Source organism: Chiloscyllium plagiosum, chromosome 44 (assembly GCF_004010195.1).
Source record: "Chiloscyllium plagiosum isolate BGI_BamShark_2017 chromosome 44, ASM401019v2, whole genome shotgun sequence".
NCBI lineage: Eukaryota > Metazoa > Chordata > Chondrichthyes > Orectolobiformes > Hemiscylliidae > Chiloscyllium > Chiloscyllium plagiosum.
Genome location: NC_057753.1, coordinates 13257979 through 13273260, shown reverse-complemented (window position 1 = coordinate 13273260; position 15282 = coordinate 13257979). Strand labels below are relative to the sequence as shown.

The window sequence follows — 15282 nt, the reverse complement described above, 5'->3', positions numbered from 1 at the left end:
TCACTCGGTAATCTTGTAAATAAATTCTGTTTTGTTTAAAACTAAGTAGTTTAACCAACTTCATCTCTCTTGGAATATCTGTGTTCCACCTGCTTAAAAAAACCAGCAAAGTTAGGGTTTACGCTACGTTCTTGTAATGTTTTGAGATGGTCTGGTCCATGACAATTGGATTATGATGCTGTTATTATTCAAATCCAAAATGTTTTCTGGACCTGTTTCTTATGATATTTGTAAACCTCACAGGTTCAGTTATCCATTTGGGATAAAAATAAGGCCAATCAGCTTTTTGTTACAACTAATTTGCATCAAGTCTTTATCTTATTTCTGAGGCATTCTGAATGCTTCAGTCAGTACCCTTCACATGAGCAGCTGGGAAAAGACAAATCCAGAGTGAGATATAGGTTGGAATACTGGAAATGTAGTTACCAGTGCTGTTGGGGCACATGCAACTTTTACTTGGTAAGGGGATGGGATCCAGAGAGAATTTCCAAAAGAGTAAGAAGGATCAACAAGACATCGACATTACAGACCAGTTGAGGTACAGGAAAGTTTGAAATGGTTGAATATCACCTTCTTAGATACCTGAACACTCTCACTGGGGAGAGACCATTCACCTACTCCTTGTGTGGGAAGAGATTCAGTCAGTCATCTCACCTGCTGAGACACCAGAGAGTTCACCAGCAACTGCAGTGGGTGGAAATTTGCTCTTACAAGTGTCTAGGACTTCACTTTGCTCATGGGGGTTTGTGATTACTGATGTTGATTTAACGTTGGCCCAGTTATAGGTGTTAATCCTCTGGATGGAATTCAAATAGACCATCTTTGTGCCGATGACCAGTGTGTTGTCTTGTTGAGACCTTTACAAGTGAGTTCCTTTGAAAGGCTGGTCCCTTGTGTCCTCCATTGTCACCTCTGACAGCACGTGCAAGGAGTTCATGGAGCGTCTTTGTCAGTGAGATTGAGAAAATCTTCCCTCCCTTTCGTGACCCCACCAGGGAGGGGTTTTTAATGGCACAGTGGTCATTTGTTTACCTCTCAATCAGGAGACCTGGGTTCAAGTCACACTTTCGGAGATAGGTAATTAATATCTCTGAGCAGTCTGTATAGAAAATATTCACAGAACACCAGGCCAGAATGTCTTACAATTGCCCCTGATCGAGTCTTGAAATGGAATCTTCCTCTTGTTTCTCACCTGCCAGACTCTCGCATTGCTAGGTTTGTCCGAGAGACCCTCCTGCTGCTCCATTGACCCTATCCTCAATAAACTGCTCATCCCCCCCCCCCCCCCCCCAGTGTTCCCACATTCATTTGTTGTTTATAATGACATTGTCCTACACCTTCAGCTCTGCTCCCTCCTTTCTATTGGTCAGCTGCTGCTGTCAATCACCTGGAAGCCTTTGTGATCTGGATCATGTGTTGTATGAGTGGGTCCCGCAATGCTAACCAGTTGTTGCAGTCGGGGTAAGTGCCACACAAGTTGGGAGAGAGAAAATTCATTCAACGCACCCACAGCATCTGTCATTGGTAGCTCCCTCGCTCTGGGAACAGGACCCAGAGGAATGGACCTCATCCTGGGGCAGCGACTGAAGCATGGCTCGCATCAGAGGATAGGGGTGGGAAAAGAACATAAGGTGTTCCAGTTTGGGCGAAAAATCAATAAGGCACTGATCAGGAAGGAAAACTTGGGAGGTGTATGGGGAGACTTCACCAACTCCCACGGGGGACCCCAAACTCTGAATCTGACTCATTGATTTGATTCTTGGTGCAGACAGGAGCTAGGGACCTGGATCCAGAGGAGGAGATGGAGGGAGAGAGCTCACTGGAAATGCAGGAGAGAAGGGAGGAGACGGGATTGGATTTCAGCTCAGGGAAGAGTGTGTGTGTGTGTGTGTGTGACTGGGATTTACAGCTTTGGGTGAACAAGAGAGGAAAAAAATGTTCCAGTTAATACTGACTGTTGTGAATTTCCATTCTGTACTGACAGTGTTGACTTTTGTTTAGTCTGTTGTAGGGTACTGATGGAATGGATTGAGATCTGAGAGTTTCTTGATCCGAACATCATCAGCTTTTGAAAGTGAAAGGAAAGGTGCTCATACTGTGGACAAATTGTGACTGCAAAAGTATTGAGATGTACACACACATGTATCAGTGACTGTGGAAAGAAATTTAATTACAGGTTCACCCCCATATCCATGGAATTGTTTTCCGCGATTTCAGTTACCCGCGGATTACTGTAGTCTGAACATATTACAGAGGAACCTCTTATCCAAATATCAATTATTCGATTTTTGGATTATCCAAAGAAAATCTCAAGGTCCTGCAAAAACGTTACATAAAAGAGGTAAGTGAATTTGGATTACCTGTACTGAAGAACATGTGAAAATGCTGGCAAAAGCAAAGAAACACCGGCACCTTAAGTATCAGCGACTGGATTTTTTAAAAAAACATATGGATAAGTTACACAGCCCTTTGCAAAGATAAGTGCTTTATTCCCATCACTTTACTGGGCCAATCATGTAGAAAATGGCCAGTAAAGTAAATGCACGTGCAAGGCGGTGCTTTTGTATTTCTATCGTGACACTGAGTTCCCAGAAACTGACAAATGCTCTTGTGATTGTAGAAGCTGTTTGGGACCTTGCTTAATGCTGAGATTTCATATATTTATGTGATGGTAAGGGTTTAGTCCTCTGTTTAACCTGCAATTTGAATAATGCAAAGATTAGTTTGTTTAAATAGCAAAATTATAGATCTAAACAAACTCTCCGGTAGAGCACAGCATTAGATCAGTATGGCTTGCCTTGTTTAAGGTCAAATTGATTATCCGAATAATCAATTATCTGAACGAAATCGCCCATCTCTTTCAGATAAGCAAGGTCCCCCTATGTAGGGAACCAGGGACCAAGAGGCTGCCAGGAAGGTACATTTCCCATTCAAATGAATGGGTTCGCTCCGATCTGATGTTTCGGGGTTCTGCTGTAGGTCCTGGAACATATTCCCTGCAGGTATCGGGGGACTACTGTATTTTAACAATCTGGAAAAGATGGTACTTTTTCCAGGAGTAATTAAGCAATAGGTTTGTTTTGTACGAGAGGAAGGCTTCAATGACACAAGGACACCCACACCTTGGAGAAACCGTGGAAATGTGGAGGATTGTGGTAGGGGACTCCAGGGAAGATTTCTGCTAAAAGTAAGGAGACAATCTGATGAATTAATGTTCTAATCTTACGTAAGGATTGATTGATATGGGGGGGGATACATTGATTATTCTTACAGACTAAAGGGATGGCTGGAAAATGGGAAGCCTTTAAAAATGAGATAGTGAGAGTCCAGAGACAGTATGTTCCTGTCAGGGTGAAAGGCAAGGCTGGTAGGTCTGGGGAACGCTGGATGACTAGAGAAATTGAGGTTTTGGTCAAGAAAAAGAAGGAAGCATATGTTAGGTGTCAACAGCAGAGATCGAGTGAATCCTTAGGGTATAAAGGCAGTAGGAGTGTACTTGAGAAAGAAATCAGGAGGGCAAAAAGGGGACATGAGGACCTGTATTGTGCCTCTTTGCATCTTCTAGCACAATGAATTATCTTGCATTTCTCTGCATTGGAATTCACTTGCCAGGTGTCTGCCCATTTTGCCAACTTGTCAATATCTGTCTGAAGTCGCTTAACATGATCCTCACAGTTCACTATTCTGCACAGTTTATTATCATTTGTAAATTTTGAGATGTCGCCCTCAAAACCCATCTCCAAATTGTTTACATAACTCAGAAAAAGCGAGGATACCAACACCGATCCCTGAGGAACGCCACTTTCAAATTGTCTCAAAGCAGAGCAGTGCCCATGTTTATCTCCCCTCTGTTTCCTATCCATATTACCAAGGACCCAAAGATTTCTAAATTTCTAACCAATGTGCCACATGGCACCATCTGAAATGCATTCTAAAAGGCCAAATATGAAACATCTATAGCCCTAGTGTTGGATCAAATATTTTCAGAGACCAAAGTCACAGGGAACATACAATAAAAAGTCACACACAAAAAAAAGCATTAACTTATAAACAGCTTCCTGGGATTACCAATGGTCAGCAGAGTGGAGTTGTCAATCTGTAACTGGTTCCTGGTATGCTAATGGCTGAGATGGACAGGCATGTTGTCCAACCTCAGTCATGACGTTTGCACAGACTTTCTTATCCTTCTGCACATGTCAATTGCCAATGAATTAGACCAGGAACGTTTAAATTTCTCACTACATGCAATGATAAGGGGAGGGGGTACTTTTAGTGAATGAAACTTCTTTGAATAATTTAGTAATTTCCCTCAGTATATTACAGATTAAATTATTTTTAAAAAACTCTGCAACCTTGACTTGTGCTAGCAGCATCAAATGTTCTCTTGTTCTACTTGGGATTAGTCAAATGTTACACGTGATTATCTATGTTTTACAAAGCTGCTATTGTGCTACTTGTGAAACTATATTAATCTAATGTTAATGTTATAATCTACGGCCTTGCTCATGGAGCAATCCTTGACAGTAAATGTTACTGTTCTACTGCATTCCATCAGCTACTTTGTGCCTCTGTCATGGGCAGCTGTAACAATCACACCCGTCCCTCCCCCCACCTCCTTTGATTCCTCCTTAAGCAAATCACAAAGCTTGCAAGTACATAGATAAGCTATTAATACAAGAATGATTGCCTCACGGGTTGCTTAGCTTTCAGGAGACTTACTTGGTGGGCTGCGGTAGAGGCCGCCTGTTGGCAACATCATTTGACTAATAAAAGCAAAGAATATAAAATGAGAATTTCGACAAAGAATAACATTATGCCCTGCACCAGGGAGGTTCCCAAGCATCCTGACCAGAATGTTGCCCAACTCCACATAGCTTATACACCTGTTTTTGTCCAAGTGCTGCTAAATCGGTGATGGCTTCAGAGTTATCTGGGATAGAAGCACAGCGTTCAGTCCCAATTATGGCACAAGTGGCTGTGTTTTCAGCCAGTATCCAATCAGCACTGTTTTACAGACAGCTACCATTTCAGTGCTTATTTCATTCCAAGGCCTCTGCAGTGTCATTGGCCACCTGCACCAGGACATCGAATGAGTGATAGATAAAGGGGACAATGTCAATGATGAGGTTCACCAGTCAAAGGGCACAAAGTACCTTTTCTGGTCAGATTTTGGAATGTCAAGAGGCTGGAGTCAACAGCCTGGATTACACCCCAATATTGGGAACACTTGCTGTTTTCTACTGCCCCCATGTCTGGATTTCACAAACATATTCCTCCTGCTGGTCTCCCCATTCCAGACGTGTTATTAAGAGGCACAAATAAGGGTTATCATGAGGTGGCTTAACTTGGCTGATACTACCATGCAAATGTAGTCAGGTTGTAACTTGTTGACTGTGGGGGTTTATCCACAGTTTAGCCTGCCAGATGACTCAAAACCTTCTCACTCTCTCCATGCTAGTTTCTTTTAGGGCAACAGCAGTAATCAGCGTTTCGAACTGGAGAATGTCGGCCTGATTGTAAATGAATACTTTGCGTCAGTATTCACGAGTGGGAAGGGGCGAACTATGGAGAATTTTGAGATTGAAATTAATGGACCTTACTCTTTTGCCTATTATCTGTTGTCCATTAATGTAACTGTAAGACAATTGAGCATTTCCCTTTATTTTACCTGGCTGTATCAATTCAGGTTCTCCGTACAGCTCTCCTCATATCTCCCTATTTAACTTCCCTGTTGCACGTTTACCTGAAAGTATCTGCTCCCTGCACATTCTGGCCAAATCACATCTGCTCTTATTAAAATCAACCAATTTCAAACATTGATTTGAGGCCCAACCTTTGTCCTTTTTCCATAACAATCCTGAATCTTTTTAACGGTTCTGACAACTGTCTGCAAAATGATCCCCCACTGATACAGTTGTCCACTTCTGTTATCTAAAGCCAAGTCTTGGACGTCCCCCTTCCTTGTTGGCATTTCTACATATTGGTTTCAAAAGCGGTCCTGAATCTATCCAAAACCTTCCTCGAAACCTTTCACACAATGATGACCACAGTTAATGTTGGGGAAGCTGAAATCCCCCACTCTCATGACCCTAACTCTTTTTTACATGTGGCTGAAATTTGCCTCCTTAGCAGCTCTAACTGTTCTACCCATACAGGTTAATTTAAGGAGGTTTCTAAGATGTCACCCCTCCTTACTGCTGTAATAAATTCCCTGAACATTGTAATGCCACCTCCTTCTCTTTCTCGCATGAAGATCCTATATCCTGGAGTATTCAGCTTCCAATGCTGTCTGTCTCTCTCTCTCTCAACCATGATTCAGTGACAGCAATGTTATCATACCCTGTTCTTAATTTATAATTGTAGTAAATGCTATTCTGCTACATCAAACTCCCTCGTACCTGATGTCAATGCCTTTCTGACCGTCTTGTTCATTCTTCTCCTTTTCTTATTAACCTTTTGGACATTATCTCTGTATCCCATCTGCTTGCCAAGTTAAGTTGCATGCGCCACAACAGCACTTGGAACTAAATTGCTAGCATTTCAGTTTATATTTCACTCTGGTCATGCCTTCTGCCAACTGCTTGTGTGAAGGACACTGATTATCTTATATCTAAGGCACTCAGAATTAGACAAAGACTTTGATGTAACTTAGTTTTAGCAAAAGGCTGATTTTTGTTATCCCACAATAGCATCAAAATCCAATGCTGACAGTTAGTAAAGAACTCATGGTTGGTTGATTTTAATAAGAGCAGATGTGATTTGGCCAGAATGTGCAGGGAGCAGATACTTTCAGGTAAACGTGCAACAGGGAAGTTAAATAGGGAGATATGAGGAGAGCTGTACGATGAACCTCAAAAACAATTTACAAGCAATATGCAGGTAGACAGTCGTCATGTGTGTTGATGTAAAGCGACATTGCCATTATTTTCAAAACCTATCTTAGAATTATGACAGATACACAATTGTATCTACAATATCAGCCCCTTTTCATTAATAGCATCAATACAAATGGCCCAATGTTCATTTTAGTGTGTGAGTAAAATCAAAACCCTACACCTGTGGTTCATTGTGAATTTGCATGGTGTAAGCAAATAGCAAACTGTTTTACACAAATACAGCAGGTGAACAGATCTACCTAGTGTCATTTCGCTGGTGTGTTAACAGCTTAATCATTTCTCATACAGAAGTGAACCGTCTCTCCATTGATTTGAATAGGCTGGTGTATCAGCAGGTAGCTTGACCAAGTGACACTTTCTCCCGCGTGTGAACACGCTGGTGTCTCCGCAGGTGGGACGACTGGGTAAATCCCTTCCCACAATCTGAGCACGTGAATGGTTTCTCTCCGGTATGAATGCGCTGGTGTTCCAGTAGTTCAGATGAGCGAATGAATCCTTTTCCACATTCAGAACAGGTGAATGGCCTCTCCCCACTGTGCCCTCGCTGGTGTGTCAGCAGGTTGCATGACTGACTGAATCCTTTCCCACACTGGGAGCAAGTGAATGGTCTCTCACCAGTGTGAACTCGCTGGTGTATCTTCAGGCTGGATAACTGACTGAATCCCATCCCACACATGGAGCAAGTGAACGGTCTCTCCCCAGTGTGAACTCGCTGGTGGATCCGCAGGTTGGACGACAGCGTAAATCCCTTCCCACAATCGGAGCAGGTGAACGGTCTCTCTCCAGTGTGAATTCGCTGGTGCTTCAGAAGGGTGGATGAGTCAGCGAATGGTTTCGCGCACACCAAGCAGGTGAATGGTCTCTCCCCAGTGTGAACACGCTGGTGTCTCTGCAGGTTAGACGACTGGGTAAATCCCTTCCCACAATCGGAGCATATGAATGGTTTCTCTCCGGTATGAATTCGCTGGTGTTTCAGTAGTTCAGATGAGCGAATGAATCCTTTTCCACATTCAGAACAGGTGAATGGCCTCTCCCCACTGTGCCCTCGCTGGTGTGTCAGCAGGTTGCACGACTGGCTGAATCCTTTCCCACACTGGGAGCAAGTGAATGGTCTCTCACCAGTGTGAACTCGCTGGTGTATCTGCAGGCTGGATAACTGACTGAATCCCATCTCACACGTGGAGCAAGTGAACGGCCTGTCCCCTGTGTGACGTCTCTGGTGGATTCGCAGGTTGGATGACAGGGCAAATCCCTTCCCACAATCCGAGCAGGTGAACGGTCTCTCTCCAGTGTGAATTCGCTGGTGTTTCTGAAGGCTGGATGACTCAGCGAATGGTTTCCCGCACATCGAGCAGATGAAAGGTCTCTCTCCAGTGTGAACCCGCTGGTGGATCCGCAGGCGTGACGACCGACTGAAGCCCTTCCCACAGTCGGAGCAAGTGAATGGCTTCTCCCCAGTGTGACTGCGTTGGTGAAGTTCAAGCTTGGATGGACAAAGGAATCCCTTCCCACAATCCCCACATTTCCACAGTCTCTCCCCAGTGTGACTGCGCTGGCGTTTGGCCATTTCAAATGACTGTTCACTGAATCATCCACACGCACTGTTTCTCCCCTGCGTGAATGTTGCTTCTTCCTCTAATGCTGAAAATTCTGTGCTAATTAGGTTATGAGAAGTGGAGTGACTGTTAGATCTGGACGTGTTTTCATTTGAAGTCTCGAAATGCGAGTCAACCTTTCAAACATAAAACAAAGGCATTAGGGGAAATCAGAAGAACACCCAGGTTGTGAAACAGAGAGCAATTGATCTGGTCAGTTGTGGAAATGACAGTGAAGAAAGCTGCTGGATTATAAAAACTGAACTGGCCCATACATATCCTTAAGGGAAGAGAACCAGTTAGTGTTTGCACAAAACTACAAAGAGATCGAGGTGGAAGAGGCAGGTACAAAGCAGACACATTTTATTCATCTCCAACTCAATCCTGTTATTTCTCAATATCCTTCAATGCCTCCAAAGGGCTAAGAACAAGTGCACAGGTTTCTTGCAAGTGGGGTTGCAGGTAGACAGGGTGGTGAAGGTGGCATTTGAAATGACCTTTATTGGTCAGTCATGGAGTACAGCAGTTGTGGCTGTATTAGACATGGGTTTGGCCTATTTTGGAAGACTGTATTCAGTTCTGCTCTCCCTGCTATAGGAAAGAAGTCATTAAAGGTTGGAAGTTTACTTGCTGAGCTGACAGGTTTGTCTTCAGACGTTTCATCACCACACGAGATAACATCAGTGAGCCTCCGGTGAAGCGCTGGTGTTCTGTCCCCCATTCTATTCGTGTCACTTGGTCTCTTAATGGTGGGTGATATCATTTCCGGTTCTTTTTTTCCTCAGGAGGTTGGTAAATGGGTCCAAATCAGTGTGTTTATTGATGAGGTTCCAGTTTGAATGCCGTCTTCTAGGATATTGTGTGTGTGTGTGTGTGTGTCTCTGTTTAGCCTGTCCTCAGATGAATAATTTGTCGCAGTCATAGTGGTCATCTTCATCTGTATGTAAGGATACTAGTGATAGTTGGTCATGTCTTTTGGTGGCTCGTTGGTGTTTGTGTATCCTGGTGGCTAGTTTTCTGCCTGTCTGTCCGATGTAGTGTTTGTTACAGTCCTTGCAAGGTACTTTGTAAATGACATTCATTTTGCTGGTTGTTGGTATAGGGTCCTTTGTGTTCGTCAGTAGCTGTTTGTGTGTTGGTAGATTTGTGGGCTACCATGATGCTAAGGGGTCAGAGTGATCTGGTAGTCAACTCCGAAATGTTTTTAATATATGGTAGTGTGGCGAGGGTTTCTGCACATATTGTGTCTACTTGTTTGGGTTTGTTGTTTAAGAATCAGCGGACCGTTTATCGGGTACTCCTTCTTGAATACGCTGCATGGGTATTTTACTTCCGCTGCTCATAGTTCTGGGGTGCTGCAGTGTGTTGTGGCCCATTTAAATAATGTCTTGATGCAGCTCCGTTTACGGACACCACTTCAACTGGGACAACATATCCAGCTAGGACAGGCTAAACAGAGACACGCACGGGAATTCCTAGAGGCCTGGCATTCAAACCAGAACTCCATCAATAAACATGTCGAGTTAGACCCCATTTACCAACCTCTGAGAAAAAGAACTGGAAATGGCAATCGCCCACCTTAAGAGACCAAGACACACAAATAGAAAGCGGGACAGAACACCAGCGCTTCAACAAAGGCTCACTGATTATGTTACCTACCATGGTGACGAGATGTCAGAAAACAAGCTCACCGAGCAAACTTACAACCTGCATCTCAACCAGAGCTATAAATCTTCTCAAAAAGCACAAAGGTGCTGTTAAACTTGAAAGCATTCAGAAAAGATTTACAAAGTTGTTGCTGGAATTGGAGAGATGTGTTACAGAAGCTCAATAGACTGGGCCTTTTTTGCCTCTGAAGTGTCAGAGTCTTAGGAATGATCTTATGTGGATCATGGATAAGGTGAAGAGCTGAGGACTTTTTAAATCAAGGTAAGGGAGTTCAAAACTAGAGCACGTAGGTTTAAGGAGAGAGGGGAAAGATTTAAAAAGGGACCTGAGGGACAATCTTTTCAGAGAGGGTGGTGCATGTATGAAATGAGGAGGTAGTGGAGACAGGTGCAGTTACACCAGTAAAATGTTATCTGAATGGTACATGAATAGGAAGGTTTTGGTTGGATATGGGCCAAATGTGATTCGATCAGTTTAGGTTATCTGATTGCAATGGACAAGTTGGAACAAAGGGTTTGTTTCCTTGCTGTATTACTACATGATATTAAGTACTCCAAGCAAAATATTGGAAATCCAAAATAAAATCAGAAAATGCTGGAGACATTCAGCAGGTCTGGCAGGATCTGAAATGGTAACAGATGCAGGAACCATTACAACCTTAAAGTGTTTAGATGATCATACAAGGCACTATACATGCTGAGTACCGGAAAATGGGATTAGAGTTAACAGGGGCTGGATGACAATATGGATACGATGGGGACAAGTATGCTGCTTTAGAAATTTACATCAGAGCCTCTGAACCCATTTTGTTCTGTGTTTCACTGTGACTCTCTCTTTTAGGAAGCAGGAAGCAGTGGCACACAGTGAAGGATGTGAATGACACACTGGCCTTCACAGTGAGAAGATTTGAGTAGAGGAGCAGGGATATCGTTCTGTTTGGGCTTTGCTAAGTCCACACCTGGTGTAATGTATTCACCTTTGTTCTCCTTTCCCAAGGAAGGATGCCCTGGTCTAAAGAAGATTCACCAGACTGATTAGATTAGATTACATTACATTACAGTGTGGAAACAGGCCCTTCGGCCCAACAAGTCCACATCCTTTGTTTTCTCTTTGAGCCGCTGACTGCATCACTAACTAATATTCTATCACCCACTTCCTGAACTTAATTTGACCCATCTAAGTCGACACACTGGTGAGATTTAATGCATCTCCTATCTTTCTATGTTCAGCTTTCAGGCCCTCAAAAAAACAAATGTTGTTTGTTCTCATGTGTTCAACAACGTGCAAACTCCACACAGTCAGTCGCCTGAGGCGGGAATTGAACCCGGGTCTCAGGCGCTGTGAGGCAGCAGTGCTAACCACTGTGCCACCGTGCCGCCCATAATTCCTAGGATGTCAGGACTGACGTTTGAGCAGAGCCCCCAGCCTCGTTTAATCCTTTGTTTTCTCTTTGAGCCGCTGACTGCATCACTAACTAATATTCTATCACCCACTTCCTGAACTTAATTTGACCCATCTCAGTCGACACACTGGTGAGATTTCAAATTGGTCTGATGGGGGATGGGAACCAATGGAACTCGCAACTCCGCCAAGAGATTTCTCTAAGCTCTGCCCAGGGGCAATTGGTCAGGCTTGTGCAGGCTCAATTAGAACATTTTAAAAGGCATTTGGATGGAGACATTAATAGGAAGGGTTCAGAGAGATAAGAGCCGAATGCTGGCAAATGGGACTAGATCCGTTTAGGCTATCTAGTCAGCATGGGTGACTTGGAGCTAAGGGTCTTTTTGCGTGCTGTATAACTCTACGTGATACTAACTTAAGCAAAATAGTGGAAATCTGAAATAAAATCAGAAAATGCTGGAGGCATTTAGCAGATCAGGCAGCATCTGAAATGGTAGCAGATGCAGGAACCTTTGTAACCTTGAAATGTTTAGATGATCAAACAAAAGGCACCACAATATAGTGTTAAGTGCCAGAAAATGGGAAAAGATTTAGTAGGTGATTGATGACCAGCATGCATACAATGGGGATATTGTGTTCAATAATTTGGTGTCTGAGACTGAAGCCATTTTGGTTCCTGACCCCCTTTTTGAAAGCATGCAGAGAGAGAAGAATGCAAGTGATATGTTAACTGTCATAATGAGGATGCAAGTACAGCAGCACAGATGACTTTCTGCAAGGGCCTTGGTAAGCCCACATCTGGAGTATTGTGTGCACCTTTGTTTCCTTTCCCAAGGAATGATGACCTGGCCATTGAGAGAGAGAGTAAAGAAGATTCACCAGACTGATTTTCCGAAATCGCAGTCCTGACATATGAAGAAACTCTATTCTCGTTTAATCCTCCTTTCTTTTGTCTTTCTGAGCTGCTGACAGCATCACTAACATTCTCTATCCCTCTTCCTGATCTGAACCTGACCCATCTCAGTCTACGCTCTTGTTCACATTTGCCTGCCAATCTACTTTTAAACATCACCAACGGAACTAGCAAAGGCCTCCAAGGGGAGATTTGTCCCAGCTCTCGCCAGGGACAACGAGTCAGACTTCTGCAGGTCCCACCTCCCACAGAAATGGTTCCAATGCCCCAAGAACCTAAACTCTTTATGAAGCCTCACATTTATCTGATCTATCCTCTTATTCATGCTGTCACGAGCATGTGGCACTGGGAGTACAGCTGATATTATTACATTACAGTTCCTGTGTTTTAATGCATCTCCTATCTTTCTATGTTCAGCTTTCAGGCCCTCAAAAAACAAATGTTTGTTCTCATGTGTTCAACAATCTCAGGCTGTTCACCCTGCAGCTCCAGAAAATCCTGATTCGGGTGCCAGGGAGGTCACATGGCATCCTGGATTCATGTTTGCAGTCACAGAAATCCCATCGTATCCATCCTTGTCACAAAGCACCAATTTACATGGTTTTTGAATGTAATGTTGCTGTCCTTTTTTTTTAAAAAAAAGTCGTGAGCAGAGTGGGTTCTTTTTGGTTGTGTGTTTTATTGAGATCTGTCTCTTGATTAAAATTTAACAATATAAAACATAGGTACTAAGTTAGCCTGGAGCAGTTTTTTTTTAAGAGCAGTAAGACAGTGCTATTTTCTGTAGATTGTTGAAGTGTAAAGACGGCATTTAGTAGAGTGATGTGCTCTTCCTGTCGGATTTGGGAGATTAGGGAGAATTTCCATGTTACTGATGGCTTGCAGTAAGTGTGTTTGTTTGCGAATGCAATCAGATTGCATGGATCAGTTGGAGTGGCAGTTAGAAGCAATGAGTAATTTACACGAGCGAGGGGCCGTTTTGGATTGCAGTTATAGAAGTGGAGAAAAACCGCAGATACAGTCAGGCAGATGGGTTGCTGCCAGAAAAGGTAGACAGAAGCAGGTAGTGCAGGAGCTTCCTGTGGCTATCCCCTTCTGAAACAAGTAAGCTGATTTGGAAAACGTAGGGGGTGATTTACTCTCAGGGGAATGTAGCATGAACAACCAAGTTTCTGGTACCGAGACTGGTTGTAATGTAACGAGTACGCCAGGTTCCAAGCGATCAATTGTGATAGGGGATTCTGTAATCAGAGGCACAGACGTATTTCTGAGGCTGACAGCGAGAAATCAGAATGGTGTGGTGTCAAAGCAATTACAGAAACGTGGCTCAGGAATGGACAGGACTAGCAGCTTAATATTCCAGGATACAAACACTATAAGGAAGGATAGAAAGGGGTGCAGAAGAGAAAGGGAGTGGCATTTTTGATAAGGGATAACATTATGTCTGTACTTCCAGATATTCCTGGAACATGGAACTGAGAAGTAAAAAAAGGGATTATCACCTTATTGGGATTGTAGTATAGACCCCACCCCCCACTGAGATATTTGGATCATCGATAGGCACAGGCAAGGTACCGGAAGACCGCAGGTTGGCTAATGTGATGCCATTATTTAAGAAAGGGAGTAAGGAAAAGCCAGGGAATTATAGACTGGTGAGCCTGATATCGGTGGTGGGCAAGCTGTTGGAAGGAATCCTAAGGGACAGGATTTACATGTATTTGGAAAGGCAAGGACTGATTAGGAAGAGTCAACATGGCTTTGTGCATGGGAAATCATGCCACACTAACTTGACTGAGTTTTGAAGTAACGAAGAGGATTAATGTGGGCAGAGTGGTGGACTCCAGTAAGGCATTTGGCAAGGTGTGTCATGGTAGATTGGTTAGCAAGGTTAGATCGCATGAAATACAGGAAGAACTGGATTCAGAATTTGCTCAAAGATCGAAGAGCAGGGGTAGTGGTGGAGGGTTGCCTTTCAGACTGGAGGCCTGTGACTAGTGGTGTGCCACAAGGGATCGGTGTTATGTCTACTGCTTTTCATCATTTATATAAATGATTTGGATGTGACCAAAGGAGGTATAGTTAGTACGTTTGCAGGTGACACCAAAATTGGAGGTGTAATAGACAGCGAAGGAGGCTACCACAGAGTTCAATGGGATTGTGATTCAATGGGCCAATGAGTGGCAGATGGAGTTTAATTTAGATAAAATGCGAGATGCTGCATTTAGAAACACAAATCAAGGCAGGATTTATACACTTAAAGTTAAGGTTGTGGGGAGTGTTTCTGAACAGAGAGATCTTGGAGTACAGATTCATAGTTCCTTGAAAGATGGAGTGTCAGGTAGATAGGATTGTGAAGGTGGTGTTTGGTATGCTTTCCTTTATTGGTCAGAGCATTGAGTTTAGGAGTTGGGAGGTCATTTTGCGTCTGTACAAGACATTGGTTAGGCCACTTTTGGAATATTGTGCGCAATTCTGGTTTCCCGACCTGAGTCAGAGATGTACAGCATGGAAACAGACCCTTCGGTCCAACCCGTCCATGCCGACCAGATATCCCAACCCAATCTAGTCCCACCTGCCAGCACCAGGCTCATATCCCTCCAAACCCTTCCTATTCATATACCCATCCAAAAGCCTCTTAAATATTGCAATTGTACCAGCCACCACCACATCCTCAGGCAACGCATTCCATACACGTACCACCCTCTGCATGAAAGAGTTGCCCCATAGGTCTCTTTTATATCTTTCCCCTCTTACCCTAAGCCTATGCCCTCTAGTTCTGGACTCCCCGACCCCAGGGAAAAGACTTTGC

At 43.6% G+C, this 15282-nt stretch overlaps 2 protein-coding genes across 2 annotated transcripts in view; one reads left to right on the top strand and one right to left on the bottom strand.

The window, feature by feature from the left end:
• The window catches only part of LOC122543593 (zinc finger protein 2-like), a 32828-nt gene that overhangs the window by 6169 nt on the left and 11377 nt on the right, over positions 1-15282 (top strand). The window lies entirely within an intron of this gene.
• LOC122543591 (zinc finger protein 229-like) overlaps positions 3461-15282 on the bottom strand; it is a 16338-nt gene continuing 4516 nt past the window's right edge. Inside the window, exon 3 of the mRNA XM_043682407.1 lies at positions 3461-8628. Within this exon, the coding sequence (XP_043538342.1) occupies positions 7225-8463 (1239 nt within the window). The 5' untranslated portion in view covers positions 8464-8628 and the 3' untranslated portion in view covers positions 3461-7224. The remainder of the gene's footprint in view (positions 8629-15282) is intronic.